At 35.3% G+C, this 19566-nt stretch overlaps 4 protein-coding genes across 5 annotated transcripts; 1 reads left to right on the forward strand and 3 right to left on the reverse strand.

Moving 5' to 3' along the window:
- Nucleotides 1-64: 64 nt before the first annotated feature.
- On the reverse strand, nt 65-3514 carry LOC111316511 (V-type proton ATPase subunit C-like). The gene is made up of 11 exons (XM_022918461.2): nt 3203-3514; nt 3053-3121; nt 2647-2774; nt 2437-2536; nt 2256-2323; nt 2032-2173; nt 1535-1651; nt 1252-1377; nt 1086-1169; nt 923-1002; nt 65-536 (listed from the first exon to the last, which is right to left on the reverse strand). Exons 1-11 carry the CDS (start codon nt 3314-3316, stop codon nt 437-439), a joined length of 1128 nt encoding a protein of 375 aa, XP_022774196.2. The 5' UTR covers nt 3317-3514; the 3' UTR covers nt 65-436.
- A 372-nt stretch (nt 3515-3886) lies between these two features.
- On the reverse strand, nt 3887-7497 carry LOC111315876 (B3 domain-containing transcription factor FUS3-like). The gene is made up of 6 exons (XM_022917889.2): nt 7064-7497; nt 5719-5808; nt 5466-5566; nt 5212-5258; nt 5029-5105; nt 3887-4943 (listed from the first exon to the last, which is right to left on the reverse strand). Exons 1-6 carry the CDS (start codon nt 7337-7339, stop codon nt 4647-4649), a joined length of 888 nt encoding a protein of 295 aa, XP_022773624.1. The 5' UTR covers nt 7340-7497; the 3' UTR covers nt 3887-4646.
- A 2134-nt stretch (nt 7498-9631) lies between these two features.
- Nucleotides 9632-14242, reverse strand: LOC111316513 (long chain base biosynthesis protein 2a-like). 2 transcript variants are annotated; one of them, XM_089753729.1, is made up of 12 exons: nt 13607-14242; nt 13448-13513; nt 13199-13287; nt 12956-13101; nt 12744-12868; nt 12564-12657; nt 12070-12188; nt 11423-11584; nt 10723-10849; nt 10454-10620; nt 10232-10339; nt 9632-10027 (listed from the first exon to the last, which is right to left on the reverse strand). In XM_089753729.1, the coding sequence occupies exons 1-12, from the start codon at nt 13730-13732 to the stop codon at nt 9935-9937; spliced, it is 1422 nt and encodes a 473-aa protein (XP_089609855.1). In that variant the 5' UTR covers nt 13733-14242; the 3' UTR covers nt 9632-9934. The 2 variants fall into 2 exon arrangements, with proteins under 2 accessions (XP_089609855.1, XP_022774198.1); XM_022918463.2 differs by having other exon boundaries at nt 12025-12188; nt 13607-13851.
- Nucleotides 14243-14267: 25 nt separating this feature from the next.
- LOC111317298 (uncharacterized) lies at nt 14268-14845 on the forward strand (the record flags this gene model as incomplete). The annotated part of the gene is made up of 1 exon (XM_022919766.2): nt 14268-14845. A coding segment is annotated over one exon (432 nt), but the record flags the coding sequence as incomplete, so codon positions are not given.
- Between the last annotated feature and the right edge of the window lie 4721 nt (nt 14846-19566).

A 19566-nucleotide genomic window follows, 5' to 3' on the forward strand; every position in this document is an offset into this window, starting at 1 on the left:
TATCGTACAAAGGCTCCTTTTTTTCAACCAACGTTTTATGCTGTATGCTCGAAAAGAGATCAAATTCAGAGAAACAAGCAGAAGATGCATTTATAATATAAGAAGGAATCACAATTACCAAATACACAAATATATAGAGAAGCACAGGTGGAGCCTAAACATTGCTGCTTGTTATACATAGAAACCATCTATCAAAGCCTCAAATTTAGAATAAAAAAAGTTTCAGACAGCTTCCCCACAAGCTTCATCCTCTATTTCCACAAAAACCTAAAAAAATGGAGCTCCCTATGTTGAGGATGTCCATCAATAACTAAAGAATCGAGCTATTGAACCTACTCTACAGCATCTCCAACACTTTTTCCTTATTGCTATTGATGTCTTGACAGATCTGCTACGGATTCAAGGACAGGCAAAGCTACTCAAGACCTGGCATTCATCAAGCAATGTTGATTGTGAAGGAGACATAGGGATGGGCGTCACCATCACCTCCTAAACCAGCCATTGCTCCACCTTCATCTTCAGTTTTCCAGTATGTGCTGCATTTTAAAAAGGATCATTATCAGTGTCAACTGAGGGAAAGTAGGAAATTAGTAAGAGAGTTAAGGCAATTTTTCAGGATGGACAAATTTAAAGTTGGTTATTTTGTAACAGCATCGATAATTTAGTATCTTCTGGATTTGCACAGCCATTGTTAGCCATGTACACACCAACTGGGAAAAATTATAGCATGTGCTTAAAAAAAATAACTCATTTCAACACAATTCCCAGTAACAATAGGGGGATTTGAGTAGTGGTTTTTCTTTTTTTTTGGTACTCATATCGGCCAGATATGCAAAATGTAACCATGGCAGTTTATACCATCTTCACTCTGGTTTTGTCAATTTTATCACACAAAGCCAAAAATAAAGCCAGTTGGACTTACCTGTTTACACTATCACATAATCCTTCAAGGATGGACCGCACTTTCTTCTCGCTCTTCACAGGTGGGGATAAAACACATGCCTGATATAGTTCAAAACCAGCACTCAGTCATCAAGCAAATGTTGGTTCACAAACAATTATGGAAATGAATTAGTTAAAATTACCAGGAAAGATGGTGGCAAACCATATCTCAGAATGCTCTCTGCAAAGACACGTACAGCACAAAAGTGCATCCAGGAGCTGAAAACCTACAGGCAGGCAACTTGTTTTGTTCAAAATATAGTAAGACTTGAGGGATTTCATCGCAAAAGGAAGGGAAATATATAATACCTCTCCATAACTTGTGTAGCACCATTGCAAAAGAGAGCTTCGCAAGCTATCTTGGTCTTGTATCAATTTCTCTAGTTCCTGCTTTCGACTCTCTCGTGCTTCTGGACTATATTCAAAATCACGAATCTGAATGACATCAAAAGAAATGAAGCAACAATGGGAATAAGACATTCTCCAAGAAAGTTATAACACTTTATAATTTAATATTGCATGCTTCATGCATGAGAATGCCAAAAAAAAGCACTCAGATAGAAAAGTAAATGCAACCATAGAGTGCACTCACTTGGAAGCCTCTTTCGCGTGCACTAGCTCTGAAATTGTCTGCAACACGACCAAATAATGTGACAGTGTAAAGAGCATATTCATTATCTTCATACAACTTCTTGGAGGACCTAGGGACCTGAAAACGCATAGATGTGTTACTCAGAATGACCTCAACAAACCATAAGAAAGTTTAATAACTATAAATAAACAAGTCTACTGATACAAAAAGTCAATGCTACAATCAGTAAGAGAAATAAAAATAGTTATAAATAATAAGCTAAAGCCAACAACTTTCTGTCATCAATAAATCAAGGAATTTTATCCCAAAAATGAAGTCTATTGCTCACATCACTGGTAATAAACTGGAACAACTAGTCAGCACTCCAAGATTAAGCTATTCCAGAGAGTTGAAAAATATCACAAGAATAACCGCTCTGTCGGTGGCATTGTTTATCACAAGCAGCAATGAATTGGCAGCTAAATTTTGAACTTTAAACCAAGGATGATATTGCTTACCACATAGCTAGTCAATGTTTCATAGCTTGACAGCCAATCCTTCTGTGAATACTTGGGAACTATTGCTAGGAGAGTCAATAGGTGTTCTGAAGTAATGATATCTTCTGGCTTCACTAGATTAGAGAGATCACGAACAGCCAAGCTAAAATATACAGAAGTTGATCAGCTATTAAAAACAAAATATTCTTGCATATGCACAAATCAGACTGAAGCAGCAGTCATACCTTCCACTTTGCTTTCGGTTTATGGCATTAAGCTGCCCACGCACATTGTTATACTCAGCGACGCGAACCTAACATAATAAACAACACTTTAAGACCTAACTTTCCATTCAACTGATACATATCATAAACCAACATGTATAGAGGTGTATAAATCAGAAAATTTCAGCTAAGGAGTTGTTACCTTGAGATCATCCTCAATCCTTGCCACTTGAGTGTGAATACCATCAACAATTTCCCTCAAAGGGGACATCGTTGGGTACTTTGCTTCATCCCAAACAAACCTGCCATCACATCACCAAAAATGAACTCGTATCAAAATACATCGTCCATAATAGCCTATGAGATCCATAACCAATGCCACATTCATTCACTGGATTTAGCAAAATTTTACCTGGTTAGATAAGAATCAATGGGGACACCATCAACAGTGAGAGCATTGCTCTCCAATCCAGATACCTTCTCCAGTTCCTCGATCTGCCGCCTGATTTTGTGAGAAACTCCTTCAATAAAGCTATTAGACTGCTCATACATGGAAATCACCAAAAGAAGAAACTCAAACTCAATTCCATAAAGTCTACTAATTTCCTTCATTTTTATTTTAAACTAATCTAAAGACACAAAGCAAACAGTGTATAAATCAAAGTAAGAAGGCAAAGCTGATAAATTTTAATTTCAGGGCTTCAGTTGAATCATCAGAAAGTTAGAAGATCACAGAAAAAAGATTAGAATTTGATCAACAAAAAGCAGAAAGAAAAGAAATTGAGATAGAATAATAATAGTAAAAAGAGGGAAATTACCTTGAAGAGATCATCACTGAGAGAAAGGAGGGAATCGAGAGTTCCAACACGGAGATTGGGTATATTGAACTGAAAAATTGAATAGAAATAGAAGGATGAGAAAATCAGATGAAATTGGGAAAAAGAAAGAGAGATTATTAGATAAGATACTCTGTAAAGAGGAGTGTCGAAGGAATGCTTGGAGATTTGATCTTGTAAACTATTCCACAAAGTCGAGGCCGAGTTGTGAACCGGAAGAGACACCATCCAGTATCTGGTCGCCATTGACAACAAAAGAGAGAAACAAAGAGAGACAACAGAGTCCCAGGTGCCGTGGCTTTGACTATGGCAATTGGCAAGGGTAAGGAAGGATCATATAAAACAGGTACAATCTTTAGTATGACTTTATCTGGTAACTTCCATTTTTTTTTTTTTTTTGGGTGTTATATTAAGGGGAGGTAAAAAGATGCTGTGTGTTGGATCAGATTCATATCAATGGAGGTGGACTATTTATACATATCAAGGAATTGACAAAAAAAAAAAGTAATTTTTTATTATTTTCCATAAATCAAGTAATTCTAATGTGAAGACCAGCTGTATTTTTTTGGAGCGTATATATAATGTTCATAATAATAAAATAAAATATTAACCGTTTAAATATTGGATGGTTACTCATAAAAAATTAAAATCTGAGCACTAGTATTGTTTGTTTCGTTAAACATTATACTTGTAATGTTTTATTTTTAAACTAAGATTGAATTTTTTTTTTTTTTTGTATATATATTTGTTATTTATAAAATATATATATATATATATATATATATATTTCATCCTTACTACAATCAATTGCTTAGCCTCTTGCATCCGTAGGGACAAATAATATCCATTAATTAATTATAGTTTTCATTACTTGTGTTAAGTACTTAGAATTAACAAATTAGACCAAATTCATGACCATTATCGGTTACCTAAATAGCTGTTTAGCTGCCATTGATGGAACAGAGAGGTTGCAGGGTGATTCTTATTTTTTGCACTAGCTAGCTGCACTGTGACCGCAGGCAGGCAGGCTTTCGTCCCTTCCCAATCCCATCACGGCCATAAAACAACAGTCAACAAGGATGATCCAATGGATGAGGCTTAATTCTCATTTCTCCATGCCTGCTGCTAGCTAAGACAACAAATGTATTGCTTTCTTTTTTTGTTTGTTTCATCTGATATATATGTTTCTGCTATATAAGTAAAACCCAATAGAGCCAATAAACTCCAGATTGATTGAAAGGAAAGGTTAAGCATTTAACTCATGTTGGAGATCCTTTGATCGATGTTGCATATATATCTTGATAGATGTGCCGAGTATTTGATTCAGAATTAGTAAATATATTATACAAATCGGAGAGATTAGTAGTAGATATAGTCATGTCCATGTCAAAAGAAACACAGGATAGGAATACCTACAACTTCTTTCACTTGTTTATTTATTATTATTATTATTTTCATTGGACTATATCTGCTGAGATTTTGATGCAAAAGTAGAAAACTTGAAGACGAAATTGAAGTTTGCAGTGCCAGCTAATTTTGTTTAACAAAATAACAGTACCAATAATATTGTAATTAATTAAACTTGATAAAACTCATCAAGGGACAAGTTTTCAACCGACCCAAAGCTTTCCAGGGATCCCATCCTTGAATAGTTGTTGGTCATCGATCCACCCAGGAAATCAAGTGGAGAGTCATTTGAGAAGGTCGTGTCATAGATAAATGACATGCCACCATCGTCCATCGTGGGATAATAATAATAGTAGGAGGAGCTGGATTTACTAACCTCATAATCATGGAGAGAAATGTCATTCACGCCATTTCTAGCTATGTCTGTATATACATCTTGATCAGAGGCCTTCTTAGCCTGGATTACCTGAAATTAATGAGAGACTAATGGTAGCAATCAAGAGTTGAGAAGTTAATGATACAAATCTAAAAACCAGATTGGCAAATCATACATAATTTTGATTTTGACTATCTTGATACACCATGATGAAATCCCCAAGTTGTAATCCGTGTGTGTCAACAAATTCCCCTGAGAAAATTCATCGCAGCAATAATGAATCATGGTTTGACAACCAAAATCTTTCCAAGCATAAAATGGAAGGGAAAAATTATGAGCTAGGGGACGATGTGTTTACCAGTATTTTCCAGTACATACATACGGCTATTGTTATTAGGCCAAAACCTGCTTACAAAGCAGGCAACAAAAACAAAAAAAAAAGTTTATCATACTACAAATTTAAGGATGAAAATAAAATATAATTATTGTGCTGGATGTTCATCCAACCAGATGGAATTCCATCCACATGAAGCAAGCCTTATTAATTATTGGTGATCAAGTTTCCCATTGTAATCTTGCCAACACATAGAAGGGATCAATTAGAGAACTTACCTATACTTGAAGCTCCACGCATGCAGGCCATCCAAGTCATCCATGCTGATAAGAATCCCCTCTTTGGACTCAAGGACAGGTAAGTGAGCCTCTGCTGCTCTCTGATCCAATAATAAAAAAGGAGTATTATTCAGAATTTAATTTCCATGAACAATTCGGATAAATTATTACAGGGTCTGGCAACGTTTTAAGCATCATAAGAGTTCAAAGAAAGAAAAACAAAAAAATGTAAAAGTAATATATAAATTGAAACCTTTGGGAGTATCATTCTTCTGAGAGAGCTTACGTCACTGTTCTTAAGTTCCTTCTGGAAAAGAAATCTCAATCTCTTTGGATCAATAACCTAAAGAACAAGATTGTTCTGAGGTCAGCAAAATTATCACTAAATACTAATATAGAACCATTCAGATAGCAGAATCCAAAATTCACTATATCTATGAGACAATAATGATGCAACAAGATAGGGTGACCACATTGCAATATCCCCACCCCCCCCCCCCCCTAAAAAAAAAAAAAAAAAAAAAAAAAGAAACGAACAAATACATGTGAGAATGGGAGTCTTGACACATTATTTGACGAAATTATTAGGCAATTGAAATAGTATAGTTTCCTACTATACTCCATATTTGAGGTGGCAATTTGTTACTAATATGTGTATCTGAGATCTCCACAAATATTTAATATAAAAAATAATAATAATAAAATGATTGCGATTCAAGTAATTATATAATCTTACGTTACGAGATTTTATATATCCGTTAATTGTAAGATGAAAAATAACATAAAATTCTTTCTCTAATCCCTTAAGCTAGGGTTTTTTTTTTTTTTTAATATATAAAAAGGTCAAATGTCTATTAAGTTTTGAGACAAAGAGCCCTAAATTAAATTACATTTTGTTGCCATACTTATAAAAGAAGCACCTCCTTTGTCTATAGACCATGATTTTCTCTGAGATGTTCTATGCTCACGGCTGATGGAACTTTATAGTTCTCTTCTGAGAGGTAGCATATATACTTATTTATATAACAAGACAACAAAACTTCATTTTTTTTGCTGGAAAAAATGAATTTATATGGTTATTTATAGCTAGATTGACAAGTATATATAGCAATGGAAAAAAAATAAAGAAAGAAAAAAATACTAGTAGTCTCAAAATCTCAAGCATTTGCATAGATCTGTTATTAGTATTACATTTAGCCCAAGCAGGAGCAACTGACGGATTAAAAAAGGCCTAAGATATTTAGGCAAACCAAAATTTTAAAAAATAATAATAATAACAGTAGCCAAGTTCACACCTCAGAAATGAAGAGGGTCAACCCCTTCTTACGGTCCACAAGCATTTCTCGACGTGGTCTTACGATTTTATTTTATAAATTAAAAATAACGTGAATATTTATATTTTAAAATCGATTTTAATGTATAAACTATGTAAAATTCATAATTCATTTCTATGACTATAACATCCCTCTTACTCTATTGAGAGCCCCAACATGAAAAAATTCACTTGAATTTAGCTGATATTTTGAGCAATGAAAAATTTTTTGTTTTGAAAACTCTGAACTAAAAGATTGAGAAATGCTAAGAAAGAGAAAACTCACACGTCCGGGTAGAGTGGACGATGGCACGTGCGAGCTACTGGAGGAGTTAGTAAAAGAGAGAAGTTTGATGGTGGAAGATGATCTCCTTTGTCTAGCCATCCTTTTCTTCCTGTTAACACCAAAGCTTGGCACAGCAGCGACAAGGTCACGGCTCAACCCGGATCTACCCGAGATTTGATGGGTGTTGTCCCCTTCCACAGTGACACCCTCAACACCTGCCAACAAAGCAAAGGCCTCGGGTTTCTTATGAACACTAGGAGTAGCTGCAGCCATCATCAGGGTTTTTTGGGCCTAAGCTCAATTGGCTGAACAAAAATAGAAAGGAAAGCAAAGAAAAAAAGGCTTTAGATTTCTGTGAGAGAGAGTGCTTCTCTCTGGCTGTGCAGATCGAAACGACCCGGTGATGGACGCTCGGCAATCACGAAATGGAGGTTCTGGGTTAAAGAGAAAGGTAGCCCTTTATTTTTGCTATTTTTAGCAAGGTTTTGGTGAATACATATTGCCTGGTTCTTGTGACATTTGTTCATCTCACATTCATGCTTTGCTTTTAGATCTTTTGTTCCCATTCTGAATAATAAAAAAAATGTTCTCACTCTGATAACAACACTGGATAAACTTTGATGGGTTCAAGCTGGGTTTTGATTGATAACAGTATAAGAGAAAAACAAAGCTAAGTTTTGGGTTTTGGTGACAAATGTGCAATGTGGATTCCTGGGTGTGTAATTTTGCGAAGGGTTGATAGAGAAAGAACCTAAAAGGGAAACTAACCATAGTTGAGGGTAAAAGTTAATGTTGAGAAATGGGAAGGCACACCCAAGAAATGGCTGACGAGTGGAAGGTGGCGAGATTCCAAGTGTCGCAAAATTTCTGCATGCATGGTTTTGCAACAGAAATCAATGGCCTATGGGCTTGTAATTAATGGGAAGTGAAATAAAACCACCCTCTCTCTCTCTCTCTCTCTCTCTCTCTCTCTTTGTTTACCAAATCAAGTGGTTTTTTTGAAATTGAAACTGGGAAACGTGAACCGCTCTGAGCTTCTCCTCCTTGGGTTGGGCAAAGCAAGTTTGCGTAGTGGGAGTTGGAATGTCTTGAGTTGAAAGGTAGACATAAATGGAATCAGCAATTTGACATGTTTGAGAAATCAACGGTAATAGTGATGCAAGTGCGTGGATTGATAAATAATTAGAAGAATGGTGTGATGGGTATTCTTTTTTCTAATTGCTGAGTTTGTATTGCCAGGTGGCTGCCATGCAAATGGGCTTGTGGTATTTATTGATCTGAAGATCTACAAGAACAATGTTGCAGTCAATTAAAGCAAGTTCCTTTGGCCTCACGATTGGTGCTGCTTTTACCGATTAGTCTGAAATACGGTTATAATAAATCGAGTTCAAATCAATATAATTTTAATATAATTTTAAGTTTGAATTTGATTATAAATTTGAGATTTAAATTTAAATTTTAATTTAATCAAATTTTATTTTTTTATTCAAGTTTAATTTAAGATAAAAATTTAATTATTTAAATTCATTCGATTAAATTTGATTAATATATAAAAATAAATTTAATTTTTATATTTGATAAAATTTTAATTATTTATATTTAAATTTAAAATATTTTATTAATTAAAATAATTAAATATATTAAAATATAAAATTTGATTAAAATTATAAATTATTTGAACCGAATATAAAAATATTTAAATTCAATTTTACCGATAAATTAAATTATTTAAATTTAAACTTAACTTAATAATAATTAAATTAAATTTAAAAAAATTTATAAGTACTAATATATTATTAATCACTACTCAAATTCATCGAACTTTGAACTTGAACTTAAATTGAGTACTGCAATTTTTAGCCCATCCGACCAACTCAATCAAGTATCCTATCAAATTAAAATTAAACAAACTGACCAATAAATACCATTAATGTGACATGGAAACTTTAATTTTATATATATATATATATATACACTGCCACACCAGTATAAAATTTGAAATTACTTAAATTCCTTTCGTTTGTGTTTTATACCTTTTCTCAATAAAAATGAAAATTAAAATTAAAAAAATAATATAAAATACTTTTTTTGAATAATAATATAAAATAAACTTAGAACAAGAAACAAATAGTTAAAAAAAATTTAAAATACCAACCAACCAAATGAAATATAAGTATATACTATCAATTAAGTTTATTTTTAAAGTAACAATTAATTGAGTGGAACAAATACTATGATATGTTTAAGAACTTTTTTGTTTAGCATGGAAAACTCCGAGCTTCTTCTAAATCTTGTGTCTGCTTACAAATTACCATGATATTAACTATGATTGGGGGTGGCCCCTTTTTCTTTTTTTTTTTTGAATTTAGGCATTTTCAAAGGAGGTGACTTTTGAAGAAAATGCTTAAGCTTGACTTGAACACTAGTTCTGCCCAAGCTGATGAATTGATTATAATGGAGCCAAACTAGCTTTTCTCTGCTCATTTATGTTCTTTAGATGATTAGTCCTCCCAGTCCCAACCCCCAGCTTAGGGACACTGCGAGCAGTCAGCAACATAAGAGAGAAAAAGACCCAACCCAACATCATGATAGCTTCAAAACATTACAGAGTCAGCGTACAAAACAACAAAATACAAATGCTTTTGTACAAATTATCAAAACATAAGATAAAAAGGATTGCTAGACTCCACTATGTATGAACAGACAGGCTCTCTTGGAGCAAGGTATGAACCCCTTAATTGTACAGAAACTGTGATAAATCGAAAGGAAACCATATATCCATCATACCAAGGCAATAATAAAACGATAGCCCTTTTTACTCCAGCTTCTCCATACCCTCTTTTCTTGTTGCTAGATCAAGGTTCTCATTTCTCATTCCAATTTCATCCTTTCTTCTTGCTGCTGTTTCTCTGGTTCTGCAGGGAAATATTTTACACCCACAAGATCACCAACCTGATCGATAACCTGCAACACGAGAGACCAATCCAAGTCAGCAGCAATATCCCGAACAAAAATTGACTATGTGCACCAATTTGCAACTTGAACAACTGACAAAACACATGTACATCTGTCTGTCTTTCTCTCTCTCTCAAATGACAGGTATAAGGACTAAAACTAATAACAACATCAAGGAAAGCCAGGAGGTAGAGTTTGTATACTACAAGTTACCTCCAAGGCTTTAATAAGATCTTCCTTGGTATGAGAAGCAGATACGCATATGCGTGCCCTTGCCAACAGCAACGGTGTTGCTGGAAAAGTCACTGTCACAACGGCCACCTGCGACCCATCTGATTTTAGTCAGGCATTCAAAACTAAAGAAAAAAAAAAAAAGAATGCAAACAGAACATATATTAATAAAAAATTAAGGGCATCAAGATTGGTAGGACTTACATTCTGCTTGAGGCACTCACGTGAGAATGCAGCCATTTTGGCTGGGTTGTAAAGCATAATTGCCATAACTGGGGAATCATTATCCCCAAGAACCTCAAAACCCATTTTTATCAATTCAGACCGGAAAAAATTGCTGTTCTCACGTATTTGTGCAAGTTTCTGGGCACCTAGATTGAGAATAATATAATCAATCTAATGCAGGAGACAATTTAAGATGCCATAATGTTTAGGTTAAAAGGCAAGAACAAAAGGAGAAGTACAATCCCAACCTCTATTGGAACCATCCTCCCCAAGAATAACCTTTATGGAAGATATTATTTGTTGAGCAGCAGGTGGTGAGACTGAAGTTCCATAAAGATGAGCAGGACAAGTGTACTTTAAATATTGAATAAGTTCCTGAAATGGTGTGAATGTCAACAACATTAGAAAATCAGATTTAAAATTCATTTCATATGCCCACAATACTGAACAAAAGAAGCATGAATAAGGAAGAAAGATGCAATGCTACTAATATGTTGAGGTAGCAGGATTGCTATTAGTAGGAAGCAAAGCCAGATCAAGTACCAACATAGGCAAAAATATTGCATTTATGAGAAACTTGCTAAAAGAAAGTTGTGTGCAAAAGCAGTGTTATGTAACGCATAAGACTTTATACCTGAATGTATTTCTCTTGTTTTGCTACACACATTATTGCATTAGAAGAAGTCAACACATGCCAGTCTCAACCCAAAACGTCCAATTTTGAGAAAATATATTGCCAATAAAGGGGATATAATCTTTAATGAGTAGCTGCCATCATATTAACACCATGTTGCATGAATGCAACAATTTAATCCTTAAGGGGAATATTATACTTAAGCTAAAGTATCATAACAATATAATGCATATAAGGTCCAAGATTAATGCCAATCCAATATGGTTAATATATTAGGAATACTAACTGAGGATGGTTTTGACTTTGAAACAAACCTTGGATCCAGCAATATAGCCTCCACATGATCCAAATGACTTTGTAAAAGTTCCCATCATAATATCCACATCAGCAGTATCAACTCCTAAGAGCTCACAAACACCTTTTCCAGTTTTCCCTACTGCTCCAATGCTGTGGGCCTCATCCAAGTACGTATATGCCTATTACAGAATATAAAGATAGAAGAATCATTAGAATTTAATAAATTAAGACAGAAATGAAATGCTCAAATGCTGAGAAAGAGAAAAGACTTTATGCAAATGAACCTTCTTTTTCAGAGGGAAAACAAAAGCAATGAGAGCGGAATGAAACACCATGCTATTAGTTGTGAGAGTATATCCATTGGATTAAACAAAGCCAATTTAGGAAAGCATCAACATTCCAACTTATTGATTCAACCACAGTGGGAGTTGAACCTAAACCATTATTTATCAAAAAAAATATTAGGAAAGTATCATCCTGAGAATATTGACAGCCACAGCAGAGCACATTCCTAGAAAACTGCATATTTAGAACACCACCAAACTTGAACCTTTTATCACGAAATGCAGCTCAACAAAGGTATCAAAATAGAAAATGAAAGCTATTATCTAGGCCCAACCTTGTACTTTTTGCAAATTGCTATGATCTCAGGAAGTTTACAGACCTCTCCTTCCATGCTGTATATTCCCTCCACTATAACCATAATCTTTTTCCATGGTCTATGAGTCCTAGGTTGTCCCTCTGCAATTTGTTCTCTTAAGACTTCCTCCAAGTGAGAGGGTGCTGTATATCAAGCAGTAAAAAAACATGAGTAGGAAAGCCTCCAATCCAACTCTCAAATGGAATCCTTTGCATTTGAAAGAAACATAAAGAATAAGGGAAACTTATGCACAAACTGAAGCATATAAACATGAGCCCTATGTGGGCACAACATAGAACAAAGACATGCTTAAGACATACAAAGAGTCAGCGACCGAAATCATAGAAGAAACCTTTTCAACAAAAAAGTCATTACTCCATTACCCATTATCCCTTCACATTAATATGCTACACTACCACATATAAGACTTAAAACTCTTTGCAAAAGACCTGATACCCCAATTACCTAATAATCACATGAGATGTGAATTATTCTTGCAATAAAACATCAATACTTACTATCATGTTGGAAAACACGAATGGTTGCTCCAGATCCTCTTGCACCATTGACAATGGAGTTGTGGTTCAAAGAGTCACTAATAATCAAGGCCCCCTGTGAATGAAATTAGAATATGATCAAATTTACTTGTACAAATACCATGCCTTTAGAAAGAACTCCCATTAATGAACTATACAAACCTTCCCAATTAGTGCTGGAAGGATGGCAGAATTTGTCACATAACCCATACCAAAAACTATAGCAGCAGGTTTTCCAACAAACCTTGCAACATACTCCTCCAGTTCATTATGCAGTACAGTTGTGCCTGGTAACAAAATCAGCCATCAGGTTAGCAAGAAGTTCAGCTAGACTATCACCTAACCAAAAGAATCTTAACAAGCAAATTACACACCACCATCCACCCGGCTACTACAAGTACTCGATGAAAATCCCTTCAATGACTCAATTGCACGGGGTGTGCAGTATTCATCTGCGGCAGCAAAACCGAGGTAGTTGTAGGATCCTAAGTTAAGACATCTACTCATATTCGCAGTGCGTCTGCATTAAGATAAAAATCAGTTACATCAAAGTCAGCTGATACAAAAACAAAACCTTAACACTTTCAAACCATCAAACTGTGAATGATATATCTTACTTTAAGGTCTTATTATTGTCATTAGAGTAACGTTCAACCACATCAAACCAAGCATCAGGAGCACTAGCTATGGGTCTTCCAAAACAATCCTGCCATTTCAAACATTACAATCTGGCTTTAATCATTTCATTTCTACTCATAAAACAAGTTTGCATTTTTTCCGAATAATAATGCTAATAATGCTTAATTAAACTTAAATCACTAATAAAAAAGTCGAATTTAACAACAAATTTTGGAAAAAATAATTACCTGAATACGGTGATACAAGCGGCGGGTATAGAAATCTTCAAGTCCTAAGCAGATTGGAGCATAACCCTGCTTTTGAATAAAGGGTAGTATTAAACACGTGATTTCGAGCTAAAATAAAGGGAAAAAATGGGAAATTTTTAAAGGGAAAAAAGAGAAGACCTGATTATTGGAGGTGTAGCAGCAGTCGATGAATTTGCGAAAAAAATCTCTGATTTGACCAAAAGCAAAGAGCAGTCCATAGCTAAAGTAGGTGGTTAAAGCAGCTAAATACGGAATTGCTATCATTTTTTTTTAGTTTATTTTGCGTTTCTACTTGAAGCTTGGGAAAGGAAATAACAGCTTAGAACATGAAGAACTAAAAAGGAAAAATCAATGATGGAGAATTATGAGGATGGGAATTGAGAAAGGGACATTTTGAAAAGATTCGGGGCACCAGGAGATCCGATTACCCAATTTGAAGATGGGCATTATTTAAAAACAACTTTTTTTCTACCATCAAGTCCTTCTTCTTTTTTCTTTTTATTAAATAAAAAATAAACTCCCTCAAATTAAGCATTATTCTTCAATTTGTAGTTGATGTAAATTAAATTATATGGAAAATTCTTTATTTCTCTTTTGTTCTGGAAATAAGGCTATACAAAATATTTGGCAAGAAAAGGAAGTAAAAAATCCCACAAAAAAGGAGACAGTGAATAACCCAAAACCCCTCTTTCAAAGAGGGCGTCTCTTCCCCTAAACCCTACATAAAAGTCCCAGCTTTGAATCCAATGGTCGAAACCGAGAGCCCTCACGAACCTGCATTGCCCACCAAAAACTCTAAACCCAAGACGAAACAATCCAAGCCAAAGAAGGAAATCACTCCCTTGAGAATCAAACCCTCGAACCTTCTGGTAAAAACGATTCCTCTGTCCCTGAATCCATACCTGAGAATGAAGAACCCGGAATCGACGCAGAGGAAGAAGAAGAAGACGATGACGATGACGATGATCATGACGAGGAGGAGGAGAACGGAGATGCGGCAGTTGACCGGAAATGGAAGGGGATTTTTATAGAGGAGGAAAAGGATAGTGACGATGATGATGATGATGATGATGATTCGAGTGATGGCGGGAACAAATCAGAGGGTGAGGGTGATTTATCAGATGATCTGTTGGCGGAGGTTGACTTGGATAATATTTTGCCATCGAGGATGAGGCGGCAAGCGGTACAGCCAGGGGTTTATATTAGGAAGGATGTCGGAAACAATGCTTAATTTTGGGAGGAGATTGTATTTCCGCGGTTTATTTGGAAGTTGGTGGAACTTAGTGATTAGAGTTAGTTAAGTTTACGAGTTTATATGGTAAACTTTCTGTTGTAACTCAATTATGAAGTATGGTACAATATATAAGTTGAAAACTCCAGAGCTTTTCAGATTTTTTTTTTGGGTTTAGGGTTTAGTTACATGTTTCAATTGTTTTTGAAATGCCTTAATTGAAAAAGAGGTAGGGATTGAAAAATGGGGAGAAATTAGCTGTTTAATTATGGCTTTCTGAAATATGATCAAGTTGAGAGGTTCGGTTACTCGAGGTTGAGTTGTGTAAAGAACATGGTAGTCCCTGGCCTAATGTGGGATGCAACTAAAAGATGGTCTCATTTACGTTTTGGATTGGAAAAATATCATCTTCACCCTACAGGGTTGATGGGAAAAATCTTGTCTATGCTCAAGTTGGTTTTTCATCCACTTGGGCGGAATACAGTGGATACATAGATAGACGTATCGTAGAACCAGCACAAGTGAGAGAGAAAGAGAGAGGTGGCGCCTCCTGGTGTGAACCATGACTGTTAAACCGGAAGTTTTTGTCAAATGCTGCATGTGGCGGATCAGATGCTGCTTTCAGAGTGATTTATCTAACACTTGGCACCAATCCATGTGGGGATTTTAGCTTTTAATTATATTTACGGCTCATATATGCCTTGATATAATTAAAAGCGGAAATACTTGTTTTACTCCATTTATTTTAGTCAATCATTTTGCAAGCAAGGTGTAGAAGACGAGCGCTTGGACTGTTCTGAAGGAGTGAGTCCTTTTCTAGCTGGCCATTTGGGCCATCACCCAATTATCCTTAGACTAGGGTCCATTGATTGTCTTGGGCCCTGGTTCCATAGCCTAGATAGTTTATTCTGCATAATACAGATCAACCCTTGGGCTTGCAAGAATTTAGTCTGCTCATTCTTAGCCCACTCTGTCAATCCTATTATCAACCCCCATAAAAAGTCTAGTTAAAAATAGAGATTTTTTTTTTCTTTAAAAAAAAGCCATTCTAACTTGGACCAGCTGCCATAACAATGGAATGGATATGCAATGCCATTGCCTTTTCTTGCTCCCTTTATAAAAGATGAGAAGTCGATATCAACCTTTCCTTTTATGGTCCTTTACCTTCTCCTTCATTTTCCTTTCTTTTTTGGTCTTGTAGTATTTGCAAAGACCACCACGACCCCTTGCCGTTGCCCATTTCAAATTAATCCCGTCAAATAAAATGTGGGATTTTGTCTTGGTTGTCATTGGACCACCACCACCAGAGACAATTAAAAGGACATCTTCTTATGTTTCAACTCCCTTTCAAGCTAAAGCCTCCATTCTCTTATAACAATGATACGTTGCCTTGACACTTTGGACCACAAACAGTCCATCTTCATGCGTTATCATGCCGCATGCCCTTTGAGCTCTCCTTCCTAAATCCCATACAACTCTGTAGCATGAAATCATGCTCCTAATTTCGTCCAACAGTTAATGCAATAATTTCAACCCCCAAGTGTTCACTTCATTGAAAATCAATCAAGTCTCTTATTTGGTGATGATAATTCCCCAATTGTTTTGAGGTCTTGGAGTTGGTTGGATAATCTTTGTTTTTGGTTATGAAGCTTGTGTACTTCACATGGTTGCAATCTTGCAAATGATGGGAGGGAGGAGCATATGAAAATGGAAATGATAATGACCACTTTCAAAAGAATATCTTTCTTTCTTTCTTTCTTTCTTTTGGCTTTCACTTTCAATTATGTTATTCTCCTTTTAATTATATGCAAGTGGGGCAATAATTATAGTATTCTCCATTGGCCCAAACTTTTTGGCCTAACCACTCCCTCTTCCAATAACAAATTACAATCCTCTTATTGAATAATTTATCATGCTTCAATTAATGTCATTAGCCAAAACTTTTTGGCCTAACCACTCCCTCTTCCAATTACAAATTACAATCTTATCATTGGATTATTTATCGTGCTTGTTTTGTATTTGTTGCTTGTTGATTTGTAACATTAATGTCAGACAAAATTTTGCCAGGCTATAACTCTTTATTTAATCCAAAAGCATTTTTTATTTACATTTTACTCTTGTACCTTATATTTCTTAATCTTATCACTTTTTATCAGTACCACTACCATCTTTTTCATGTTAAAACCTCGAAATTTTTTGAAGCATAAAGTCATAGGATTATCTACTCGTAGAAGAAGCCAATAGTGTTGCTTGATTCTCTGCATTTGGATGAATCAATATTCAATTTTTTGGAATCTTGAAAAGAAATATCAATCACACCAAACCCACCTTGTCCTTTTTGGGTGGAGATAACACAGGTCATCAGCCACAACCCTTTCCTTAGGAACTACTACTGAACTACCCAAAGTGAAAACAACAGTTTGAAAGGAAAGAAAAAATTGGTTAGATTTTTCTGAAACAAATGAGATTGTAACTGACAATCCTTAAACGAGATGTCTTTCAACTTAAATTCACGTATGAATCTTGAAATGTAAGAATTATGCTTACATTTTGTTATCAGAGGATCGAGTTTTGTTTGCCTATTTGTTCACACCAAAAGCTAAAATCGCTCTTGAAGCTTCAAAGGAAAGGAGGAGGCTTGGCCGGCCATAATGCTAAAACTAAACTGGTTCAACATAGAACATACATAGCTTATACAGGTGAGTTGAGACCCATGTTAGGCCATTGAATAATTTAAGTCTGGCAAAGAATCATCTTCTACATTCTAATCCTACTACTGTAAGGAAAATTGGTACCCCGCCCTCAAATGGCTTTTGCATCCAAATCCCTCTCTCTATCTCTCTTTTTCCCTTTATAGCTTGGTAGTAGTGCTGGTGGTAGGTAAATATTGGGGAAACAGATGCTACAAGAATACCACTGACTGAACATCTTCCGCGTGGCACGATCAAGTGGTGGAGGGGGGGCACAGCAATATTTGACTCAATTTGCATTTTTCAACACTATAAGGCATGTTATGTCGTGCCACAAAAAACCAACAAATCAAACACAGCTACAAAGACTTTTTATCATAGGTGGGATGCTCTAGTGCTGGCATATCCATGCCCGCCCTCTTCAATGTCCAACAAACGAACAAATTTTCCTACATGAAGAATTGCCTGTGAAATCCTAAATCCTTTTAAAAGTATCTTCTCTCATTTCCAGTGCCACCGCTGATCTAAGGAATATATAGTTTATCGATGACAAAGAAATTAATTTCTGTTCCGATGATATATACCCTGCCTAAGGAAAATCAGGTATGAAGCCTTATTAGTGCTAGTGCTTTCTAAGAGGACACCGAAATGCCTCAAATTGGGAAATATGGAATCAAATGGAAGAAGGAAACTTCAATCACACTCATTCAAATTATGTTAGAAATCTATCCAAAAGGAATCCTAAGGTTTTACTTGTATCAATATCATGACAGATGCCTTTTATAGAAGGCTAATCGTTTTCCATATTCAATGTAGAAAATGCACTATACATGTGCTATCTGGACAGGCACAGGGCCATAGGGGTTGGTGGATTTTGTTTCTAAACTGCAACTTCTTTTTATCAATGGGTTTGGTAAATTCCTAGCTGATCAATGCATTGGTTGCTTTATACACTCAAATGAAGAAATGTCTCAATCATGATTTTAGAGTGTGACTTCCACAGTGAAACTAACTAATAAAAGTAAATGGAATATTAACTTGCAAGTATAGCCAAGCCCAAGGGTGGCAATCTGCCAAGAAATGGAATGGTGTGGGAGCAACAAATGGGACACTCCTGCGATAACATAATTGATCTATTATATCATTGAAAGTAACAAAATTTTATTTGTCAGGACTTAGGATAATCTTCAAGTTTTATTTCACATATTCTCACTCTTACAACTGAAAATGTCCAAAAACTCTAGGCTCTTTCAGGTTACAGTCGGAGAATGCATCATACTTCAGTACCATTGGAGTTATTCTCGTTTCTTTTGGCTCTAATACCCTGCTGATCTTGGAACAGAGGGGAATACTATTTCCTATAAACTTGACTGTGACAAAGCCATCCACTTGTTTCTAGTCAAGAGATTTTTCAGGTTTTCATCTCTTAGAAGGGGCACCAAAATAACTGTCCTTGCCGTAATTTCATTAGTATGGAGAGCAAGATTACTAGCTATAAGGTAGATCAGCAAGTCGAAGACTTATACTAAGAAATTAGGATGATATTTTGAAATGATCTTTGTTTTATTGTCAGTGGGCCAACATGCATTTCCACAAAAGATAAGGACTCCAAAGTTCCTTTTTCATGGTTAGGCGGTTTGACTTAAAGGCCAGCTATAATTTGTTTGTTCCTATGAGGATAATGGAGGAAAGAAAAAAGTTGATAATTAAGCCTATGGAATTTGGTCAAAGTGATAAATGATTGGATAAAGCTCCAACTAAACCATGGAAAGTTAACACGTCTTTGCTTAAATCATTTTAATAACTCCATATAGTAATTTTTTTTACCAAAGAACTCTTCCTTACTGTCCATACTTGGAATATCAGATACATTCTTTCCACTAATTAATTAATTAATGAATTAATCTGCTGAGAATCACTCATCAATCTTTTTTTAACACACCCTAACTGTTTACACGTTATTTTTTACCTGCTTTTTTTCCCTTCAATTATGATACGAGTTCCATGAGGAATCATGGTTGTTAAAAATTGTTTCTTTACCGAAAAAGTAAAAGGAAAAAAAATGATAAAAGAATCTATCCTTTAGTCATGTAAATTCTCTTTTTTTGCTCTACTTGTGTATTACTGTTACATGCATGTATAGATGTATATTTTCAACAACTTAACAAGCCATCGTT

Source organism: Durio zibethinus, chromosome 24 (genome assembly GCF_047325235.1).
Source record: "Durio zibethinus cultivar Kanyao isolate XHJ-2024 chromosome 24, ASM4732523v1, whole genome shotgun sequence".
Taxonomy (NCBI): Eukaryota; Viridiplantae; Streptophyta; class Magnoliopsida; order Malvales; family Malvaceae; genus Durio; species Durio zibethinus.

Excerpts from the sequence above, each read along its gene's own strand:
- LOC111316511 (XM_022918461.2), bottom strand. The coding sequence starts at position 3,316 with ATGGCGACCAGATACTGGATGGTGTCTCTTCCGGTTCACAACTCGGCC. Across the intron at positions 2,775-3,052 it reads TCAGTGATGATCTCTTCAAG|TCTAATAGCTTTATTGAAGG; the intron begins GTAATTTCCCTC and ends ATGTATGAGCAG. Across the intron at positions 2,324-2,436 it reads GGATTGAGGATGATCTCAAG|GTTCGCGTCGCTGAGTATAA; the intron begins GTAACAACTCCT and ends TTATTATGTTAG.
- LOC111315876 (XM_022917889.2), bottom strand. The coding sequence starts at position 7,339 with ATGATGGCTGCAGCTACTCCTAGTGTTCATAAGAAACCCGAGGCCTTT. Across the intron at positions 5,106-5,211 it reads GTATGTACTGGAAAATACTG|GGGAATTTGTTGACACACAC; the intron begins GTAAACACATCG and ends GAATTTTCTCAG. Across the intron at positions 4,944-5,028 it reads ATAGTCAAAATCAAAATTAT|GTAATCCAGGCTAAGAAGGC; the intron begins GTATGATTTGCC and ends CATTAATTTCAG.
- LOC111316513 (XM_022918463.2), bottom strand. The coding sequence starts at position 13,732 with ATGATAGCAATTCCGTATTTAGCTGCTTTAACCACCTACTTTAGCTAT. Across the intron at positions 13,288-13,447 it reads GCTTGTATCACCGTATTCAG|GATTGTTTTGGAAGACCCAT; the intron begins GTAATTATTTTT and ends TTGAAATGGCAG. Across the intron at positions 12,189-12,563 it reads TCGTGTTTTCCAACATGATA|CACCCTCTCACTTGGAGGAA; the intron begins GTAAGTATTGAT and ends CTTGATATACAG.